The 23,189-nt window shown below is 51.0% G+C and overlaps 1 protein-coding gene and 1 non-coding gene across 8 annotated transcripts in view; one reads left to right on the forward strand and one right to left on the reverse strand.

Annotated features, from left to right (window-relative positions):
* LOC149340777 (CLIP-associating protein 1-B-like) overlaps nt 1-23,189 on the reverse strand; it is a 167,592-nt gene that overhangs the window by 44,751 nt on the left and 99,652 nt on the right. For 4 of the 7 annotated variants that reach the window (XM_089549630.1, XM_089549632.1, XM_089549628.1 and 1 more), the window contains 2 exons: nt 1,938-1,972; nt 1,410-1,436 (listed from right to left, as the gene is read on the reverse strand). In XM_089549630.1, the coding sequence (XP_089405756.1) occupies nt 1,410-1,436; nt 1,938-1,972 (62 nt within the window). The remainder of the gene's footprint in view (nt 1-1,409; nt 1,437-1,937; nt 1,973-23,189) is intronic. The other 3 variants (XM_089549631.1, XM_089549629.1, XM_089549634.1) reach the window with 1 other exon arrangement.
* TRNAL-CAA (transfer RNA leucine (anticodon CAA)) lies at nt 919-994 on the forward strand. The gene has a single exon. It is a non-coding gene; the product is annotated as a tRNA-Leu (tRNA).

Here is a 23,189-nt window from a genome sequence, read left to right on the forward strand (position 1 = left end):
AAAATGATGTAAAAGAGACAGGCTGGTTACAGTTGCCACTACAGAGTTCTAGTACCTGACCCCACTAACAAACATTCCTCATTCACTATTGACTGATCGATTTGATTACTTTCTGTGCCTCTGTTCGGCCAATTTCGCTTCAGTAATGCTTCAGTCGTTGCAACAGTACAACTGTGATGGCTGAAACTTTGCAGCTGCCACTGCAGACTTGCACAAACTGAAAACAATTAATCCTGCAGGTCCACTGAAAGCCACAGTGTTCTGACTTGGCCTACAGGACTAAGCCTACACAGTAATCGCAGAGGTGCAAACTCTCAGCAGCATTTGTGATGTTGAGCCCCTGTCACTGAAGTGTTACCCAGGGGCCTAATCTGAAACTTTATTTCTGGGGCCAGCAGCAAAGTCTGCTATGTAGAAATGCGTTAACAGTTACAACAAAAATGTGCTCAGCATAAGCACAGCCCATTCTGGGGTTTCCTTGGTTTGTTTTTCACTGCTCCGGTGGCTCGGCTTCCACGACCCACTACTTTCGACTGTGGTGCTTGTGATTCACCAAGGGCAAGGGAGTATGCATGCCTTGAAATAACGTAAACTACGAAAGCCAACAGTCTCCGAAACCAAGAAGCATAAGTGATGTCTTTTTTAAAATATTTTTTTAGTTTCAGTCACTTATGTCATAACGAGCATCTCTTCCCATTCCCTTGTCTGAACAGCTCATAGTCTATTGAATAGCCTTAGGTAGCATAAGAGGGTTCTCACACAGCTTCCACACTCTCTGTTCAACCACGTTCCTATGTGGTACTCGCAGTAATACAGAATGTAATACGTCAGCTGCTGCAGACAAGGGTGGTGCTGGTGAACACTCTCAAGGTTCGCTTACACTACATATAAATACCCCTGAAAGTGAAAGATTGGAAAGCTGTCGCCGTAGCTCAGTTGGTAGAGCACCGGACGCAAAATTTGGAGGCCATGGGTTCGGATCCCATCGGCAGCATGTGGTTTTTTTCTACTGCTTTTATTAATCTCCCATTGATAAAAACTGAAAAGAAATTAAAAAACAAAGAGACATCCCCTATGCTCTTTGGCTTTGGAGACTTGGCTTCCGTCAGTTATGTCAACGAGCGCACCTCTTTGAAAGCCATTCCCTTGTCATTGGAGTAACGTAGATAGTTTTGGGTTGTGTGCCAGACTAAAAAAAGGGGACTGAAGGTGGGGCCTGTTTGCAATTTTCTCCACTTAGAATTAATCTCCTCACACAGGAAAGCATTGCCGGAGTTCCCTGAAGACAATCTAATTGTGTAACCTGACTTTGTTTACCTTTAGTGTCGCGTTAAAAAGAAAGCAAGAGTAGTCATGCGCAATCCATGCACTGGCCCCAGGTAAGCACCACCACTGTCTACACTACTTACCGCTTCCGCATCATTGATGTCAGGATGCTTCAGAGAAACATCATTGAAGAAAAAAAAAATCAGAACCCCCTTACTGCACAAGCCACCTTTTGAACAAATCAACAAAGATGAAAATACAAAAAGGAACACAGATGATTAACTGAGAAATTCACGAGACTCAAGAACACTTGGGGCCATATTTTAAGCAAAAAGACATTCAGGAGGAACAATACAGTAGTTACCAAAGCTTCCCTTTGTAGATAGTTGAGCTACGACACAAAGTGACCACAAATACAGGGGCTGAAAACACCACACCCAAGCAATAAGCTAACACTAAAATGTCTCTGCTTATGTGCCGAGAGTTTAACACACTATAAGGAAGTCTTTGCAAACATCAAAACTTTTGAACTGAATCACCCCATGCAGACATGCAGACAAAAGACTTCACAGGTAAAATGAGTAAAAATATCCTCTTAGTAAGACTTCACTTTTCAGTTACAAGGCAAATGAGCAGTGTCAAGACGCAAGCACAACGATGAAAATACTCACCAATGCCCTGTCAACTTCGTCGTCACCTCTGTGAGCTGCAATGAGAAGAAACAAACACCCAGTGCGATCAGTGGCTGATGCAAAACCATGTTAAGCATTAACAATTAAACAGACAAACATCACTAAACGCAGAACACAATGTCATGTGTTCATACTCGCTCCTGAAATACTGTAATGACAAATCACTGAGACGCACTCTTCCAGAGATTTGAAACGTGATTAGTGTAAGCTGAAACTATCTCTGCTCTAGCAAACTGTGGCTATGCTACAAACGCTATTTTCAGGTATTAAGAATTTTTGGCAGCTAATAACACTTTTCCCCTCTCTTTTAAAATGTGAACACCACAGTACTTAAATGAGAATGCAGGGCAACTTTTGGAGAAAAGTGATGGCCGTTTCTTAATGTACTAGCAAGAGATTTTCCCACCGGCTTTCATTCATACCTTACTAAAGGTGCAAATCTGGCAATGACCTAATCATGATTCTGAAGACACTTCATTAACAAATTCGTCAAGCTACACATGTTACTAAGTGATAATCGCAGCATCCACATGCTCACACCACAAAAGAAGGCAAGAAGGCAACAAGTTAACAGCATTAAACCACGTGGCACAAAATGGAAGCATGCATTCTAGAGAGAGACAGAGTGTGCATGCATGTGTTCGTACATGTGCTGTGGGGAGGAGGTATCCAAGAATGGGAAAGGCACTAGGACACTCTCAAAAGAGAGGTACAGTAACCTTATTGGTGGCATGATGCCTTTGTAACTTGTTTATACAGGGCGTTTCACGTAACTTGAACCAAGGATTTAAAAAAAGCGGTAAACCGCAGCCCGCGCATCATGTGGCGCTCCTCAGAATATTTTTTTTAAATTGGGCTTAATTAGTTAATTAACTAAGATGAATTATGCAAATTTTCAAATATTCATTTTAGTGCCAAGACCGTTATGTTAGGTTGTAGAGCAGGTTTATACACAACCGATCCAGTTTATTGCAGCATCGTATCTCCTACGGGGTCCTTTTTTCCGGGATTTAAAGAAAGCCCGCGAAATATGAAAAAAATGCCACGTGACTACGCTCATGCGCTACCAAATTGCAGCGCTCTCAGCGGCGTTTCGAGCAAACCGAGCGTGCCCGCTGACCGTGGCGAAGTGAACGGCCGCCGCGCCGCTGTGGAAAGTGCTGACTCACTATCAAGCCACTGCTAAGAGCAGCGCCTGTTCACTTCGCCACGGTCAGCGGGCACGCTCGGTTTGCTCGAAACGCCGCTGAGAGCGCTGCAATTTGGTAGCGCATGAGCGTAGTCACGTGGCATTTTTTTCATATTTCGCGGGCTTTCTTTAAATCCCGGAAAAAAGGACCCCGTAGGAGATACGATGCTGCAATAAACTGGATCGGTTGTTTATAAACCTGCTCTACAACCTAACGTAACAGTCTTGGCACTAAAATGAATATTTGAAAATTTGCATAATTCATCTTAGGTTTGGTTTATGGTTTGGTTTATGGGGTTTAACGTCCCAAAGCGACTAAGGCTATGAGAGACGCCGTAGTGGAGGGCTTCGGAAATTTCGACCACCTGGGGTTCTTTAACGTGCACTGACATCGCACAGTACACGGGCCTCTAGAATTTCTCCTCCAAAAAAATTCTAGCCGCCGCGGCCGGGATCGAACCCGCGTCTTTTGGGTCAGCAGCCGAGCACCATAACCGCTGAGCCACCGCGGCGGCCATAATTCATCTTAGTTAATTAACTAATTAAGCCCAATTAAAAAAATATTCTGAGGAGCGCCAGATGATGGCAAATAATGTGGCGTTGGTTTCAGCGGGCTGCGGTTTATCGCTTTTTTTAAATCTTTGGTTCAAGTTACGTGAAGCACCCTGTATATGCTTCTCACAAAGATTGGCCAGTCACAACTGAATGCATGAACAATTATTGGTAAATAAAATCAGAATGCCAGGGACTGCAGGAAAGCACCCGGCAGATTTTTGCCACTCCTCGCCTCCTCTTGACGCCATCACTATGAAAGAGGGTGGCAGGGGATGGTAAGGAGTGGCTAACAAAGCACCCTTCCTCAATGTGATCGACCACCTTCCCAAATCCATGCCCCATGCCTCAGCATCCCCATGCTCCCTTCTAAGTGTCAAGCGGGATCTTCTGCCGAAAAACAGTGTGCGGGCCGAAAGCAGAGTCAATGCGGGAGAACCCCGCTGAAGGGGGCCCCTGCTGCTAGCTGGGCGAGGGGGAACTCTCTGGCCGCCCTGATTCACCTCGTGGTCGGCCCCCGCCCTCGGCGTCAACGTCGCAGCGTGATTCATGGTCGCGCCCCGGCGGTTCGTTTGCAAACACGCGTGGCGGCGCCGCGCGCTTCCAAGCCGCGAGATAACCGATGTAGGCTAACCGGACATTCCGTCTCGGTCGCGGCGTACCCTTCACATCGACAGACGACGCGGCCGCCCACGGCACGGGACAAAATAAGGGAGGGAATTCTCCGCACCCTTTTCGCCGCGAAACGATACGCAAGTAAAGCAAAAGGAAAATACACGGTGTGATATGCAGAGGTCGCGATAGCTCAAATATTAACACACGGTCGAGGGCCGCCTTATGCAACACCACCTACGTGTTGTTGCCTTACGACGTTCTTGTCTCACGAAACGAGGCTGAACCGCTTACCTACCCTCCGCATTTTCTGAGCACTGCACGTTTCTTAAGACAAAGTGGCTGAAGGGAAGGGGGGGGGGGGGGGGGTGCTCCTAAGCTGCGAAGCGGGGCTTATGAAGCATTGGTGGAAGTCCTATCCTAACCTGCGCCGACGGTACAGACAACGGGGGAGGATCACAGTTCCGCTTCCACTTCGGCTTTAAACTTTGGACAAAGGGTGTATATGCGTGTCGTAGCACTGCCTACCAACCAGTCGTCTGGTTTTCATGTGATTGGCTCGCATGACTGCGTCGTCGACTTAACATTTTTCCCGCACACTCGCATCAGCAACTTTTTCTGTCGATAGCCCACTTAATTTCATTTCATCTTCGAAATACGTAGCGCGAAAAACAAGACACAGACAAGGTGAAGACAGGACACGAATTTTTATTGGGAAGGATATCAGAATATATACCATAGATATGGAAGCGGGGAAGGAAGAAGGAAATACAAAATAACAAGTGAAAAAAGAACAAGATGAGGAGATAAAAGGTCGGCGATGAAAGCAAGTACATAGCAACATAAAACACGTGCAGTGTTACTTAACAACCGATTCAAGGCACACAATCTCACTTTTTGTCAAGGCGATGGATGCGTCACTAACACACTCCCCCCCCCTTTCGCGATATGGGGGGAACGAGAGAGATTATTGAAGCGTTCCATATCGCGAAAGGGGGGGGGGGGGGGGGGGAGTGTGTTAGTGACGCATCCATCGCCTTGACAAAAAGTGAGATTGTGTACCTTGAATCGGTTGTTAAGTAACACTGCACGTGTTTTATGTTGCTATGTACTTGCTTTCATCGCCGACCTTTTATCTCCTCGTCTTGTTCTTTTTTGAGTTGTTATTTTGTATTTCCTTCTTCCTTCCCCGCTTCCATATCTATGGTATATATTCTGATATCCTTCCCAATAAAAATTCAGTCGTGAGAAGCGCTCGTGTCCTGTCTTCACCTTGTCTGTGTCTAGTTTTTCGCGCAACGTATTTCGAAGATGCAATTGCTCCGACTAGCCAAGTTTAGCTTACTTGTGTAATTTCATTTCGACCTTGTATTCAGACGCACACGACCAGCACAGCCGCGGTTAATCGCGAAAGCATACGTGAGAAGAACAAACGACCCTGCGCGAACATAATGATGACCAGCCGGCCGCCAATACGGAAGACGGGGAAATCGTTCCGCAGTGCGCCGTCAAAGCAAGCCATTGTTTTCCCGACGAAGCATATGCACGGCCTTGCGCCACCCGCGCAGCATCCCCGGTGGGAAAACAAAGCGCATCTTCCGCGGGCCAGGGCGCCCAGCCATCGCGCTCTGCCGCGGACAAGCGGGGAAGCCGACGCGGCATCCTACAGCCGCAGGCTACCACGGAGGGACAACACACGGCCCCTGGAGGCGCCGGCACACATCTGCTCCGAGACTGGCTCATTGTGATACGACACGCAGCACGCTGTCACACGAAGCAGTAGGAAACACCGTAGTCGACCGAGCCTCCCGCAAAGAGATCTGAACGATCACGGCCGCCAGGGCTAGAGGAGAAATGACTTTCGCCGGAACACTGCGCCTCTAGTCGGAATTCACTCGCACGCCTCTAGACGGTGCCGGCTAGCCGCCGTGTAGAGCTTGCCAGTGCATACAACCATGAAGTTGTGGAAGCCCTCGAGCATCGGCAACGCAGCGAGTTCACAACCCACCAGGCCGTCCAAACAAGCCACCCAACCCCCGAAAACCCTTGAATTACTCCTCTCGAAAAAGATAAAATTAGAGACAGGTAGCCTATGTTAGTATAAAACAAAAGGAGCAAAGCACTAGAAAGGGAGTTTAAAGGAAAAAATGATTAGAAAAGTATCTTGCGCCGGGGGTAAAATAGGATTTCTGGTCGCCGATCACATACAGGTCACCCGAGGAGCCCCTGCAGGAAAGCCCGACCTTCCGAACCAAGCGAACCTTCTCCGAAAGTGTGGGCAAAACGTCCGAAGAGTCCCACGCACACGGCACCAAAATGAGCCAGCCTCTATTACAAGCCAACATTTAAAGACCAAAACAAAGCAAAGGGGAAGTCCCGCTCGACAGGCGCTGCACGTCACGCGGCCCCGATTTGCGCGCGCAGCGGAAACGCCAATCGGCGACTGCCCGGACCGACGACGGTGGACGAGGAAGGACGCTCTGACGGAGGAGGACCGATCGTCCACGACCGCGCACGGAGCGATAGGCCACGGCAGGACGACGAAGGAAGGACGTGCGCGCACTCACGGGTCATGCATATTCGCGGACGTGCGCGGCTGCCAGTGTCTGAGCCATGGCAAGGACAAAAGAGCCGGCCGGGCGGCCGAATAATAGCGGCGCGCGAGCCGTATCTGCGTGCGACAGGTGCGAAACGAAGGACGCGTCTCGCTGTCTCAGTTCCACCCACGCGACACTGTGATCACGCCCGAGGAAAGGGAGGATGCATAGTAAAGGTAGGTCTCACGCTGCTTGTGGTCGTGGGAAGGGAGGAAGAGGGACGTGCGCTTCTGCCGAAATGCAGCCGGGATTCGATTGCGCCTCTTCGTGCATTCTAAACACGGACACGCCCACATGGGAGTAAAAAGGGAGTAAAATGCCCTAGAGCGCTAGAGGGCAGCTTTCTCCCTTTTCACTCCTGTCTGTTCATGGTGTGCTCAGCAGCCGAACACCGAGAAAAACCAGCGGGCCAGCGGCGCGAACGGGGAGCTACACTATGTACAGAGTGTGACGGGCGGCCGCTTGTTTCGCGGATGAACGCGAGCAACGACGCGCGGACGGCCTCAATTGGCCCTGCACAAGTCCAGAAACTTTAGGAACCGTTTTTTTGTTTTGTTTTCGACATCCAGGCGTAGTCTCCGACGTAAGCCGTCCTCTAAACTCCTACCTTCTAAACAGAGACTACGCTCCAGCAACAGCGGACGACGGGCTCAACGACACGGAGACCGCGCGCGGAGACTGCTTTGTTGCACGCTTTGGACACACGACGGCACGCAAAGAAGCAGATCAAGTCGGCGAAAAATACAAATAAAGGAGGGTCTGCTTTACTAAACTCGATTGCAGCCCCACGGGGGAGCGTATACATAGCAAGAGGGCGACGCAGCCGAGAACGTCGAGAGAAGCGATCACGTTATATATACGGCATGGCTCTGGACTTCAGGGGTGACTCCATTCCACCAACATGGAGCGCACTGGGCCGCCCAAGGAAAACTGCCCAAGAGGGAACTACCGGCCGTATACGTCCTGCCCCGAAACGCACCGCCCCTCCTCGGCGCCGTTCGGCGGGCGATCCGTCGAAGCCTCGAGGCCAAGACAGCGCCTCGGTCCGCGGCAAGACGTTCCGCTTCACGCACCGGTAACCGCGCGCGCGCGCGGTAGCGCACGAAATCGACTTAACGGCCTCTCACTCGGCGATCACAAACGCCGAGCGAGAGACGTTTGTACCTGCTCGCTTGCTAAGGGGCTCCGCTTCTGGCCAAAGCCACCTTTCTGGCACAGCGCCACTGAATTAGGGCGTGGAGACGCAGCTTTGGTACAACGCGTCGCGTCACTTCACCGCTGGCCACGCTGTCTGGCTATATTACGTGAATACAAACTAAAATTCAGGAGCAGCCAGGATAGAACACCGAATGAAACGACAGAACGAAGAAACCATGCGTCACTACGCACAGAGATTGAAGGCCTAACTACTCACACCGCCCAGGCAACTCGCCAGCTCTGTGATCTCGAGGATCGCATAGACGAAGCAGAAAACCAATCACGAAGAAACAACCTCATATTCTACAACATTCCGGACCCTGACCCATCTGAAACGTGGGCCGACTCTGAAAAGCTACTAATTCGCCATTGCTCTGAATTTTTGGACATCACCCTCGACCCCAAAACAATAGACCGCACTCACCGTCTTGGGCGCCACGAACCTGATCGCTGTCGTCCGTTAATTGCCAAATTCGCACTTTTCAAAACGAAGGACGAAATTCTAGCTAATGGCCGCAAATTCAAGGACACTGACTACTCCGTCGGTGAAGATTTTTCACGCCGCGTTCGCAATGTGCGCAAACACCTAGTTACATTTGCCAAAAGCAAGACTAACCGTTTTTCTTTGCGATACAAAACCCTGTTCATCGGTTCCCGACGATATATCTTCGACGAACCATCGCAATCTGTAAAAGAGATACCATAGCGGTTGCTGCGCCGCCAGCCCCCAGCCGCTCATATACCTGCCACCCCCCAGCCTAATCTTTCCTTTTCGGCGATTTTCACAAACATACGTAGTTTTCTTCCGAAACGCGAAATCATCTCCAATCTTGTGTGTTCATCTGCTAGTAACTTGCTGATACTTACCGAAACATGGCTCACTAATGGCATCACCGATACTGAAGTTCTTGCTGACTTACCGAATTTTAACCTTTTTCGCAAAGATCGCACATCCGCTCGAGGTGGAGGCGTTTTCATCGCAGTTAACAATCAGTTCTCGTGTACAGTTATTAATATTCCATCAGACCTTGAGATACTATGGCTACTTTGTCGCGCTGCGCCCCAAACCGTACTGTTGGGCGTTTGTTATAGAGCGCCAAATACCAACTCCGATTTCTCTCGAATTCTTAACGACGTGATCAGCCAATTAACGAGGAAATACCCAAAAGCGCATATCATTCTTTTTGGAGACTTCAATTTTCCAGAAATCAACTGGCAGACACAGACAGCAGTCGGCAACAGGGAAGCGAATGATTTTATCGAGGTCTGCCTAAACTTCAACTTAACTCAAGTGGTATCTGAACCGACCCGCGTTGCAAACATCCTAGATCTAATCCTGACTACCCACCCGGAAGCCCTCTCATCTATCACTTATCTACGCGAAATCAGCGACCATAAAGTAATCCACGCCACATTTGAGTTCCACCCATCACGACGCCATAATCAAAACAAAACTATTCGCCTATACGACAAAGGAAACTATGAAGCCTTTAGTCTTGAATTAAACCAATATCTCACAACATTTGAAGCATCTTTTCACGATCATTCAGTAAATGATAATTGGTCCCGTTTTAAGAAAAAGGTTAGCGAACTAACCGATAGATACATCCCCAAAATAAGTTTCCACTCGGACCGCCAGAAGCCATGGTATACCAAAACGATAAAAAGACTCGACAATAAAAAGAAGCGCCTTTTCCGTGCGGCAAAATTAAAGCAATACGACGAGTGCGCATGGGAAAAATACTATACAGCCGAACACACCTACCTATCAGCAATTCGCAACGCAAAATACTCTTTCCTTCACAACGACCTCCCCAAATTGTTGACTTCCAATCCCAGAAAGTTTTGGCAGGTCATAAGTGAACACCCGGCACATACCATCACTCTAACTAAAGAGTCTGGAGAAGAAGCTGATGACATTGAGTGTGCTGACATTTTTAATAACGCCTTTTCATCTGTGTTCACTAATGAAATTCACCCACCAACTGCAACTTTCGCCGTCAATATAGAGTCCAGCATGCCTGCTATCGCGTTTTCTGAAGCCGGCATTTCCTCGCTCATTGAACACCTTAAAACTTCATCATCGGCCGGCGTCGACGAAATTAACTCCAAAATACTGAGCAACACTAAGAATATTTCTGCAATGTACTTATTGTTATTATTTTCACAGTCGCTTTCTACAGGTTCCATTCCGGATGACTGGAAAGTGGGAAAGGTCATTCCCGTCTTTAAGTCCGGTAACAAAGATTCTCCTTTAAATTACCGTCCGATATCATTAACCAGCATACCTTGCAAAATCATGGAACACGTCATCTATTCTCAAATCATGGACTTTCTTGACGCTAACAACTTCTTTCATCCCTCACAACACGGGTTTCGCAAGGGTTTGTCATGTGAAACTCAACTGGCCGTCTTTCTTCATGACGTTCACTCTAACCTCGACCTAAATTTACAAACTGACGCTATTTTTCTAGACTTTGCTAAAGCATTTGATAAAGTTCCCCATAGGCGTTTACTGCTAAAACTAACCATGCTAAAACTGCATCCTAACGTCTTATTGTGGATCGAAGAATTCCTTTCTAACCGCTCCCAGTTTGTTCTCGTTAACAGCCAGAGTTCCAACCCTCTTCCAGTAACATCAGGCGTACCCCAAGGTTCTGTACTTGCTCCCCTCCTATTCTTAATCTATATTAACGACTTACCCTCAAACCTGGTTTGCAATGTTCGTCTGTTTGCAGACGACTGCGTTATTTACCACACGATTTCTAACACCTTTGACCAATCACAGCTCCAAAACGACATTGACACAGTGCATGCCTGGTGTGATGACTGGCTAATGTCGCTTAATCCTAACAAATGTAAACTCGTATCTTTTCACCGCCGGCGTAACCCCTATATTTTCCCTTACTCAGTTGCTAACGTTCCACTAGAATCTGTATACTCATACAAGTACCTAGGTGTCACCTTGTGCCAGGATCTCTCCTGGCGTTCTCATGTAACGAACATCATCGCATCAGCTAACCGGTCATTGGGTTTTTTGAAACGTCATCTACGGCACGCCCCTCAAAGTATTAAACTTCTCGCCTACCAATCACTCATTCGACCAAAACTAGAATACGCATCTGCTATCTGGAGCCCGCAACAAGCATATCTCATCAGTTCACTAGAATCTGTCCAAAATCGCGCCACGAGGTTCATTCATTCTGCCTATTCATACGACATCAGTGTATCGTCACTTAAACGACAATCAGGTTTATCAACTCTTGCCCATCGTCGTCGCATTGCTTCTCTTAGTCTGTTTCATAAGTTTTTTTACAGTTCCCTCGGACAGCAACCCTATATCACACCGCCCGCTCGCATATCTCATCGCACCGGCCATCCACTGCAAGTGTCATGCCAACGCGCCCGCACCGTCACTTTTTCCGCATCCTTTTTTCTTCGCACTGCTAAAGACTGGAATGGCCTTCCCCACGACGTTGATGCCATCACCTGCCAATCAAGTTTTGTGAACAATTTAAATATGCATTTCATAAATATCATGTAAGCAATCATATTCAACCTATATTTGTACTCCCACCCCTTATGTAATACCCCCAAAGTGGGGTCTTTAAGGAAATAAAGTGAAGTGAAGTGAAGTGAAAAAAAATATCAGGGGGTCCATATAGGCGTCCGCAAGTCTAGAACCTAGTATAATGCATCGAATTGTTGCTCCATAAAGTGCAATTAGTGTGAATAATAGTCTACTTTTTAATCCCACAGCACTTACGTTCTAATGTAAAACTGCGCCTAAAGTCGTGTACAGTCGTCCACACACCTGTCCAGACCGCCCGAGCGGCGCGCTCTGTTGTGTGCATTTACGACAGTCGCCGCTGCCTAGTTAAGCACAATCCATGGCAATGCGCATGCGCGATAAGGTCTTGCTTGAAGCCCTATAGGATACTCGTAACTGACGCCAGTGTAATGCCGGGTGCTTCAGAGCGCTCCAGACAGGTCTGGGGACGACTGTACGAACCGCCGTCCTTGCCAACAAGGGCTTCTTAGAAGCACTGTCAACTGAACGAATGAATTCGTGCTGCAGCCGGGAAGTGCCGCACGCGCAAGCATCGTGACGCTTACTGGCAGGCACCCCATAAGAGCGCGACTCAATGGACCCGCGATGCATGCTGAGGCTGACAACCCCAAGTATTTAATACACTGAACTGAAGTATTTCATACACTATACTAACACCGAACTGAGTTGCAAGCGCAAGGTCTGGCCAACGACCTTCCGGCCCAAGCATCGCGACTGCGTTCTAACAGCGCAACCAGCGCACAGCTCAGTTCAAAGAAACGAAGACCGCGTCCTCAAAACCGGGCAGCAACGTTCCGAAACAATCCCAACTCCCAGCGCAGAATTGTTTTTGAAAAACGATCACCTGGATGATGTCAGCATACCATTTCCGCCAGCGATGGCTGGCATGTGTGGAGGCTATATGCTAAAAGATTCTACGGTGCTGCGCTTTTGCGCTGCATCCGCCGCGCTCGACCACAATGCCGAACTCATTTTTCTGTCACCGCGCCTGCGAGCAACAAACACGTACACAACACCCGCGTTATTTTTACCCGCCTCCGCAGTTCCTGCCAGGTGCACGCGCGAAGCGCGCGGCAGGCAGAATGTCGCAAGGTGGTGCGTGCGTTCCGCTCCCGGCTTTCCTCGTACACGAGACTTCTTCGCTACAGTGGTGAAACCTCCGCCGCGGACCACCGTATACAAAGTAGAGGTGACGGCAGTACATGAGTGTTGTACGCGGGCCAAGGCCTCGTCTCGTTGCTCGCATGCGCCGATGCATGAAAGCGCCCGGCTGAGAGAGACGCGAGCGTAAACTGCCGCGCTTGCACAGAAACGAGCGCCATCAGACTATATATGGCACGCCAGCCGCACCTTCAACGTGCACTCTCGGAGCACAGATGGGCATGCAACAGGCACGCGCTTCGCCGTTGGAGCGATGTGTGAAAGGCGCACGCCGCTTGAACACGGTTAACCGGTGTCGCGGCCGTGCAAGTAATGCTGTACTACTGCATATGCAATGTTAGCGCTGAAAGGACGACGACCGTAACCGGTTAATCCAACGTGTAGACACGGGCGTGCAGATTGCCACTGCGCGGTGTCTACTGCGCTGCTTGAGTGCGCTGAAGACAGCACCCGGTTACGAATCGAATGCGTACGTGTCTCCTGAAGTTTTTGAGTCAGAACGTAGTTCGAATCCGACGACAAAAAAAAAAAAGAAGGGAAGAAGGAATCGTGTAGCAGTCGATCAGTGACGTCATGCTACGTCATTCCATTCGAGCGACACTGTCCTCTTTGCGCCGTCTACCCCACAATGGACAAACACAAAATACAGTTCCTTCGAACATGCTGGTTTAGTTGGTTGGTTTATTACAGTTTAACGTCCCAAAGCGACTGAGGCTATGAGAGACGCCGTAGTGAAGGGCTCCGGAAATTTCGACCACCTGGGGTTCTTTAACGTGCACTGACATCGCACAGTACACGGGCCTCGAATTTCTCCTCCCAAGAAATTCAACCGCCGCGGCCGGGATCGAACCCGCGTCTTTCGGGCCAGCAGCCGAGCACCATAGCCACTGAGCCACCGCGGCGGCCTTCTAACATGCTTCCTATGAGCGGTAAAATATCCAAACTGGCTCGTGGAATACAGCCCCAAGAAAGCACTCTTCAGGAACGAAAACTTATTTCACAACTCAACGTACCTATCGAGCTTCTTCGGATTTTCGTGGAAGCAAATTTCGCCCTGTCTGCGGCCTAGGAACCCGGCACTGGCGCCTCAATAGACCATTCGTTCTATCAATCAGTGTGAAAAACCCATGAGCGCGACAGGAGGGCAGCTGCCACATTTATTATTAGACGGAGTACGCGACAACGCTGTAGGCGAGGCGCGATGACCCACTGCCTGACGTTGACACGCAGTCCACACACTATAATCGCCGGAAGAGAGCCGTCACCCCGCTAACGACGCGCGCTCTTCTCCGCTGTGTAGCGCCCCGCTCCGCTACGGGGACCCGGCCACGACCTGTGCGGAGGCCGTGCGAGTACACACACACACACCAGCGAGCTCCGGAAGAGGGTGCCCCTCGGCCACATTAGCGGCCGAGTGCGGAAGAAGCCGACCTCCGACGCGTGGGCCGCGAGGAGCAGCCCGCCGCTGCGCACCCAAAGCCAAACACGCCGAGGAGGACCCGACCCGCACGACCCACGCCTCCGGACCCATATACCCGCCTCCCGACGGGGCTTGTGGAAGGCCCGCGCACACGCACAGTTCTTTAAGAAAACGTCATAATAGCACCAAAACACCGTTCACGAAATGAGGCTGTTTAACTTTGCTCAAGCATTTCTTTTTTTTTTTTTGTAACTATCAGACCAACAACGACCATTCCCTCCGACAATCGAGAACCACAAGAGAAACATTTAGTCCTCGCGACGAACGGTCAGTCGTGTAGCGACTATATACTCCGTTTCATACATCAAGTGCAACGCTGTGAAGGGTACAAAAGTAGTCCACATGAAAACAAAGGGAGGCTGTTACTCCGCGCTTGTTTTGTGGCCGTTAAAGGCACGAGAAAGCGATAGCGTGCCGTCAGCAATTAGTGCGCATTTAATCAAGCTCTTGAAAAATGTATCATGTAATAGACATACATGCAGATATACTCTTCGTTCACGACAAGGAATGCGCTACGTTTTGATGGCGCATGTAGGCGGCGCCAACCAGAGCGCTATAGCTTTGACAAACCCGATTCGACCCGGATTTGGCTCTAAAGCTAACACTAGTTGCCAGGACAAAATATGGCTGGTGATCCCTTTGTAAATAGTGGTTTGGTTTAGGTTTGGTTTATGGGGTTTAACGTCCCAAAGCGACTAAGGCTATGAGAGACGCCGTAGTGGAGGGCTCCGGAAATTTCGACCACCTGGGGTTCTTTAACGTGCACTGACATCGCACAGTACACGGGCCTCTAGAATTTCTCCTCCAAAGAAATTCTAGCCGCCGCGGCCGGGATCGAACCCGCGTCTTTTGGGTCAGCAGCCGAGCACCATAGCCGCTGAGCCACCGCGGCGGCCTTTGTAAATAGTCTCGAAGGAAGTAATCGTTGGTCTTTTAAGGGATGAATGCGCCAAATTAGTCCCATGCGCTTCTTTGTTCGCTTAGAGTGCGGAAGTAGGATTCGAAAAGTTAATAACACATTGATTAAAGTCTGATCGTTACAAAAAAAAATGCTTGAGCAAAGTCAATTAACCCAAGCTTGCTTGGGTTATTTAGTAACGGTGCTTTGCGGCTATTATGGCATTTTTGTAAACAACAACAAAAACAAAAGACTGTACTGACGGCGTCACAGGCAACCGCTGCAACGACTGCGTGTTCATATAAACACACGGCAAAAGTAGGGCGGAAATACAGTTGAACGGTTTGTTTTATGGGGGTTTTTAACGTCCCAGGGCGACTCAGGCTATGAGCGACGCCGTAGAGAAGGGCTACGGAAATTACGACCACCTGGTGTTTTTTTAACGTGCACTGACATCACACAGTATACGGGCCTCAAGAATTTCGCCTCCATTGAAATTCGACCGCCGTGGCCGGGATCGAAACCGCGTCTTACGGGTCAGCAGCCATGACCGCCGAGCCACCGCGGCGGCACAGTTCAAACGGGAGGAGTTGCTTCCACGCATGACGAGGCACGCGGGCATCTCAATGAAAAACCGCCGCTCAGCCACATAAGGATTACCAGCGAGCAGGATGACAGCGTTCGCTCCAGACAGAGACCCCAGGTCCAACAGAGATCGTGCCAGAATATGCTATCATAAAGCGCTGGCAAAACGGTGCTGCTAGGGCGCCTGAATACAGCCATATCGAGGCACCCTGTGTGCTGCGAAATAGCGCACATTGTAATGTTTTCGCCGCCGAAACATATTGGGACACCCGTTTTCGACTTCAGGCGTTCGACAGAGCTGAATCTTAGGCTACTCCAAAATGTCAAACACGTTGCTAACGGAAGACAGCACAAATTCGTAAGCCATTCTTAAGCAGCAAATGTCACGCCGTTCACCAACAATGCAGTGCGCCGACGATCTCTATAATCCCGCACACCACAGACCCAGCCAGCAGCAACCGCCAGCCGCTCAGAGCCACTACAGTGTTCGAGCCCATTATCGAGGAGAAGAATAAAAACAGCGACATGCTGGGCTCCTAGCTAAGCTTGTTTTCAGCCCCCCCCCCCCCCCCCCCCCCTCTCTCCACCCTTCAAACAAGGCGATGCAACACCACAAAAACTGCGCATCGCTACATCGGCGACAGGATGTGCGACCACAATGCTCCATTTATCATTGACCACGCCGCGAGAGAGAGGAGAGACGAACTTTGCATATACACACAAGGCTCCCATGAATAGCGACACAAGAGAAGCGCGTCCTTGCACTCTGCGCCCTCGAGGAACACCGCCCTCGGCGCGGCCACAAATTGAACGACCTCATTTGCGAGAGCGTCCTCCATTCGGCCGTCCTTTCGCCGCGCCATTGTTCAACGGCGAAATGCGAGAGCCGTTAAAAGCGCACGCATACGCACCGCATGCCCCCCCCCCCCCCCCCCCCCCCCCCCATTCGCGTGCCTGGCCCCGTGCCAGCCGCGCGTCACCGTCACATCCCCAGGCAGCTAAGCTTGACGACGACGACGACCCGTCCTCGCGATGCGCGCACAATGCGCCCCGGAAAGAGAAAAGCCCCGCACCCGGGGAAGAAGCCGCGGCCTCCTTCAACCCCTTCCGGTCCTCCCGAGGAGAGACGGCGTTGCGTCCGCTTTGACCGCGCACAAAGCGGGGTACCGTGGCGCGCATTCAGGGAACGGGCCGCCGTCGTCCACGAAGCCGCGCGCTAGGGAGTATTCGCACAAAGGAGATGGACAGCCGGCAGTTGCCCATTTCGCTAAGTGTACGACGCGAGCGCGACAGGCAAGCACGCTGGACTGTCCTCCTTCATATACGGGTCAAATGGGGGGAAAAAAGCGGAAGGGAGGGGAGCAACGGGCACTGCTATTAGGTCACAACTCCTATAGCCACGACCCACACGCCTCCATTTTTTTTCTTTTTCTCGTAGTTTGTTCCGTAAACACGCACTAAAGCAGCTGCAGGCCTCGAAGGCTGCAAGAGCTGCAAACGTGCGAGGGCTCAACTGTCAAGACGCGGTGGCCACATTTTGGACAAGGGTGAGAGGACCAAGTGGAGTAGTCTAATCTGCGCGACTGTAATAAGACGCCCATCGCAAATCGGGAGATTCCTCCACAAAGGTGTGACAAAGAACGCCTGCGTAGGGCATAACCTGGTGGTAAAGCACAGGCTGCACAGCCATTCTGAATGAAGGGGGGGGGGTCTTAGTCCAATGGCCCACGTCTTTGACAAGATCGAGGGTCACGCAAAAGCTTCGATGGACCCAGGACCAATACACAGGAAGCCGCACAATTGGGCACTGGTTACCGACGATTAAACTACCATCGAGTTTGCGGAACACGCGATACACGTGCACAGACGACGACTGCTATTAACTACTTGATTGTCAATCGCTACCATGGAGGAGCCCGGTGCGGAAGCGCACGCGTACACGAGCGACTTTATTTCTTTTTTTTTTAACGGTGAGAGCCGTTAATGGGAGCCCATTGAGTTGTGTAACAGACGCCCGTTTCGGTTGCAGAATTTGCAGAATTCCGGTCGAAATTGGGCGATACATAACAAACCGAGAAAAAAAAAAGTAAGGCAATCCGCGCTAACATGCGCACCGACATACGCTCTCCAGGCAAGACCGTAACCTCGTTTTCCCCATCAGCGCTTCCGTTCGCACTCGCGACCCTTCATCAGCGGGTCGCCGCGGTTCCCGCTCTGCGGCGTGGGAACAAGCAGCAATCCCGAGAGCCCCATGAATCACGAGCCAAGAACAGCAGGGCACCCAAACGTGCTTCTCGAAGAGCTAAACACCCTCCTCCCGCACACAGAACGCGGGCGATACATAAGCAGCGCCAGCGACACAAGCCTCGCACCCTGGAAAAGGAAGGACAGAGCGCATCACGAGCCGATGATCTTGACCTCCTCTCTCCCCAGAAGGAGCTCCGCTTTCGACGGCTACACACAAGCACCAAACAAACGAGCGCCGAAGCGGGTGACCCTGCAGCACAGACAAGCCCGCTGGAAGCACTGGCCAGTGGGCAAGGCAGGTCGGCGGACGCCAGGCGGCCCAGACTTGACCGCGGTCGGAAGCATCAGCGTCTCCCCTGCCGCAACCTCCCCTTCCTCGTAATAATCTACGTCGATCGGCGAAGGAGGTCGCGGGTATCACGGGCAACAACTACACACACCGTGCCGCACGATCGCCCGAGAAGAGCCGACGCGCGCATTTAAGCGGCACCCTCCCCGCTTCCGAGCCGCGACCTGCGCAACTAAAAAAGAAGAAAAGAAACAACCAACCCAGCGAATGAAACTCGGGGCCAGAAAGGCAACCCGTTCCGCGGCCTCATGCAGGAGAAGGACGACCAAACACAACCCTCCGGTCTGCCCGCGCCAACGTTCCCGAGCACCCCCCACAAATAACAACGGAGATGGTATCGGTCGATCCGCGCGCTAAACGCGCACGGCGTATGCGCACACGCCGCGAAGGAAGAGCGCGCGCGCCCTGTCTCTCAAGTCCTTTCCGGAACGGGGGGGCGCCCGTGTAATCACGGTCACCGCGAGCCAAATGCGAGGCAGGGCTGCTCTTTCGGGACGCGTCGTGAGCGCGTTGGCTTCACACAGCCGCGGTCACACGGCGTGTAGCGGTACACCGCGGAAGAGGATGCGAGGTCGGCGTGCCCGGGCATTAGACGCGGCCGGAAGAGGCGGACAGAACTCGCCGTGCGACCGCCGACAGCAGTCGAAGTGACCGAGACATGTGCACGTGCGATAGCGTTGCTCGACACCGTCACACTGCGAAGCTGAGCAATGGCTGCAAGGAACTAAGTTTATTACGCCACGTTTTCGCTGCGGAAGAAGAGAAGGAAATACATCTGTCCAAGAAGAAACAAAGTTGTTCGCTATGAAAATGCGAGATAGAAAAAAGAAAACACACTGGAAGACCTGCACAAAGTTGCGGAAGCCATGAAACTCGACCCGATACCACGCTGATTTGTCACTGAGTGCACAACGCGAACCAAAGGTGCTGCATTTGAATCCGTCCGAACGCAACCATTTTTTTTTTTTGTACAATGGGCAAAAGCGTCAACCCGCCTGTCTTCCTCGGGAGGAAGAAAACACTCGGAACGAGTGGCACTCGAGGCCGAGCCAGAGAATTCAGCCCTGCACCACTGCTCCAGAGAGAGACGCCTGGGCATTTTCACCCCCAATCAGGGAAACAGAACATCAGAATAATTGAAACGTTCCATTTTCAGAGCCGAAGTTTATCGACAGGGCTTTCCCCGTCGTCCTCCGTGACCCAAATACGCACAGACCTGCAGAGGGTCGGACCCGCACCCTCGGAGCACTTTCGAGCTGAACGCGAGGAAGCACGCACGCACGCGTAGCAAAACCCCCCCAAAAAAACGCAGCAGAGTACGTTCAACGCCGTTTACAAGCACCACGTGACTGAAGTGGAGATAGACTCAGTGGCCGAACAATAACGCCGGGATGAGTCAACGCGTTCTCGACTGACAGCTGCCTCCTTCCTCCTCGAGGTGCCACGGCAGCGCCACAGAAAAGCCTCTCGCGCACACCTCACGGCGGCGCATGACCAACGCGTTCTTCTCTAATAGGAGCCCCCTTCCGTTTAACGGGCCGGGGTGGGCGGCGGGAGACCCCGTTTCTTCTTCTTCCAGCCGGAGGAAGTGCGCGCCCTCAGCGGCGCCAGCCGGCTGAGTCAGGCAGCCGTGCGCCAAATGCCGCCGCGAACTCCATCCACGGTGGCGCCGGACGGGGCCCACGTGCTGCCGGCAGCAGCGCACGCAGCCGGCGTGATTGCGCGCCACAATGCGCCAAGGAGGAATAACGGGCCGCGAGCAACAATCGGGGCGCCGGGATTTATATACGCCCCGCGGGAACACAAGGCAGAGAGACCTTCTAGCGCCGCAGGAAGAGGCGCCGGCGCAGTTCCGTTGGCTGCGTAAATTAATTCTGCTGGCCATTCATACACACGCAAAAATTGAAGTCCAGATGAAACAAACGCACAGCCTTTATATCCTTTTTTGATCAAACGAAAGGAGACATCTTCCAATGAAATCGCGAAGTGGACAGCGTATTTGTTGAAGGTTGTACGAGCAAAAAAAAGAAAAAAGTAAATACCTGCCAAACACTGGGGTGGTGGTGCTGGCGGTGAAATGCATTACCACCTACTACGAATCCAATGGGCGAGAGATTGCGGTGCCTTTTCTTTGCTACTCTTATGGCAACTTCCACAGAAGCCCGCGTATTACATGAGAGCTCTCTCCTATAGGTCGTTTATCTTCCAAGATGGTCTGCATAACCTGGATAACCACGACCCATGTGGTCATGTAAGCAAGTCCAGCCCGTGCGTGGCCATGTTAGCACTGTGCGCTCAAAATTACACTTGGCTGCTCTTCACTGCCACAATTCAGGTGGTCAACGCTGGAGTGTCGCCGCAAAATTGGCGCCGCGAAAATCTCGCGGGCAAGCCTCTGCAGCATGCACAGCTCCATTAAAACATCAGGCAGCAAACAGCATTTTAAGGCCGGCATATCCTCGCATAATCAAGGCGTTGTCGACAGCCGATACAACATTGCTGCAGCTGAATATGGCAAGTGAATAAACAGCCAGCGAGCTGTTTACCCAGGCAGCGTGGTTTGCTTCGCATTCGTATAGTAGAGCCCTCACGGCTTTCCTAAAGATCAAAGAGTTCTTTGAAGGTGAGGACAGGGGTTCTTCTTACCATACAGAGATTTAGAGCTTGAGGAATAAAACCGTGCAACCTGGTTACATTTGGCAAAGACTGTACGAGCAACGGCTCCTTTGAAAGAGCCTAATTAGATACCAATTTTAGCAGCCTCATTAACCTCGTTAGATTACGTCAAAGTAGCGATTCAAACAAACAAAAAAGTGGCGGAGGGAATCGATTGCGGAGGAGGTCAAACTGGGCGCCAATAATAATAATAAAAAAAAACGAGAGTGATGGGCACAGCGAGCCTCTAATTACAGCGCCCTGCTTCCAGGGGAGCACCGTTAGTGAAAGGGGGAAAGGCAAAAACAGAACTGAGACGACGAACACAAGAGTGCTCTCGTACAGCAACTGAGGGCGAACAGCTTTGAGAGCAAAAATCGCGAGAAATAAGAGAAACCATGGGCCGCACGTCCAGAAGGAAATTGATAGTTCAGAATCGCCAGCGATAACGACCCTTCGCACGAACGGCCCGCTAGAAAACGGAGGAGAAACCCAGAGAGACGCAAAAACAAAAAAAACGAAACGAGAGAAACAAAAGATGGGCGGAGACGCGCCGCAGTAGCAATTCGGAAATGAGCCTTCCGTGACGCACGCCCCAGACGGCCGACGAGCCGGAAGTGGGAAAGCGGCAATGAAAGAAGGCAGTGCTCTAGTTTCCGAAACAAGACACCGCAAACGGACAAAGAGCCACACAGGCACAAGGGAAGCATAATAAAGGAGGGCGGAGGAGGACAGGGTGTAGCATGCGTAAGGTAGCATCGATCTGCGCTCTTGGAGCCGGTGTATTAACGCCTTTTGCTCTCCCCCACTAGTGCCTACCTCTGCCCAAACTTCCTTTCTCGTTCCCGCCGTCCCCGGGAAGCGTGCTTGCCCGCACAGCAGCGCTGCAGTGCAGCGATGCAGAGCCGCCCCCAGAACCGGGGCGCCGCCACAGACGGGGAAGCAGAGAAGCGCTTAGCCGCTCGGATCGCGTTTACCAGGATACCGCCAAATTTTTAGGGGAGGGGCGGGGGTGGGGGGGAATCCATGCTTCCCAAGAAAAAAAAAAAAAGTGCGCGAACAATGCGCGCTCTTACACAGATGAAATATGGATACTATATTTAAATATTATTTCGTGTGGTAACGTGAATACAAAAAAATGGCTGAGGCTTAACTTGGTTAAGCCTGGAGAATGCGAAGCATCATCGTGTCGCGTAATTTGGAGGCGCACAACCACAGCGACGGCGCGAGGTGGGCCCCCGTTTCTCCACTGTCGTGACGTCATCGTGTCACGTGGTGTGACGTCATGTACCACGTGATTTGGAGGCGCACAACCACAGCGACGGCGCGAGGTGGGCCCCCGTTTCTCTACTGTCGTGACGTCATCGTGTCACGTGGTGTGACGTCATGTATCACGTGATTTGGAGGCGCATAACCACGGTGAAGGGCTGAAGTGGTAGCTAAAGTAGTATGCTTCGCATAAAAGATAAAATGGCAAAACGAAGGGAGGGACACAGCACCTGCCTGTCTGCTGAGACACGAAGAAACCAAGAGGACCAAAAACGCAACAGTCAGCAAGAAGCGCGGTACCGGTACACAGCACAAATCGTAGTGCATAGGTGGTACACTATGGCGGGAGCGGTAGAAGGAATGGATATCTAAGGGATTCGCTGAAAGACGCATATGGAAGAAGTATGGAGGGCGTACCATTAGCACGTACGAAAAAATAAGAAAATACAGATAGATATGAGAGTTGGTTACCGGAAGAGTTAAGGACCCTCTTCTACAACGGTGTGAGCCCGCGATATGCATTGTTCCCAAACTTCGATACGTCACAAAGTCAGCGTACGTCTTTACTCCCGAAAAAAAAAAAAAATCGTTTACACGTTTTTTAGCATGCAAGCCCGTGTGAAAATTGCCACAAACGTATTTAACGAACCGGCTGAAAGGCCTGCAAGCCTCAGCGAAGTACGGGAACAGAGTCAGACCTATTTGACAGCCTGACAATCTCGATCGACACACACACACGGAGAGAGGGACGGGGAGAACATGAAAGGAAAAAAAAAACGAAAACTACGACCATCTATACGACTATACTGCGTGACTTAATTAGGGAACAACGACGGCCACTGAAAGAGCGCAATCAGACGCGGTGGGAA

This window comes from Amblyomma mixtum, chromosome 6 (assembly GCF_055824585.1).
Source record: "Amblyomma mixtum isolate Tamu chromosome 6, ASM5582458v1, whole genome shotgun sequence".
NCBI lineage: Eukaryota > Metazoa > Arthropoda > Arachnida > Ixodida > Ixodidae > Amblyomma > Amblyomma mixtum.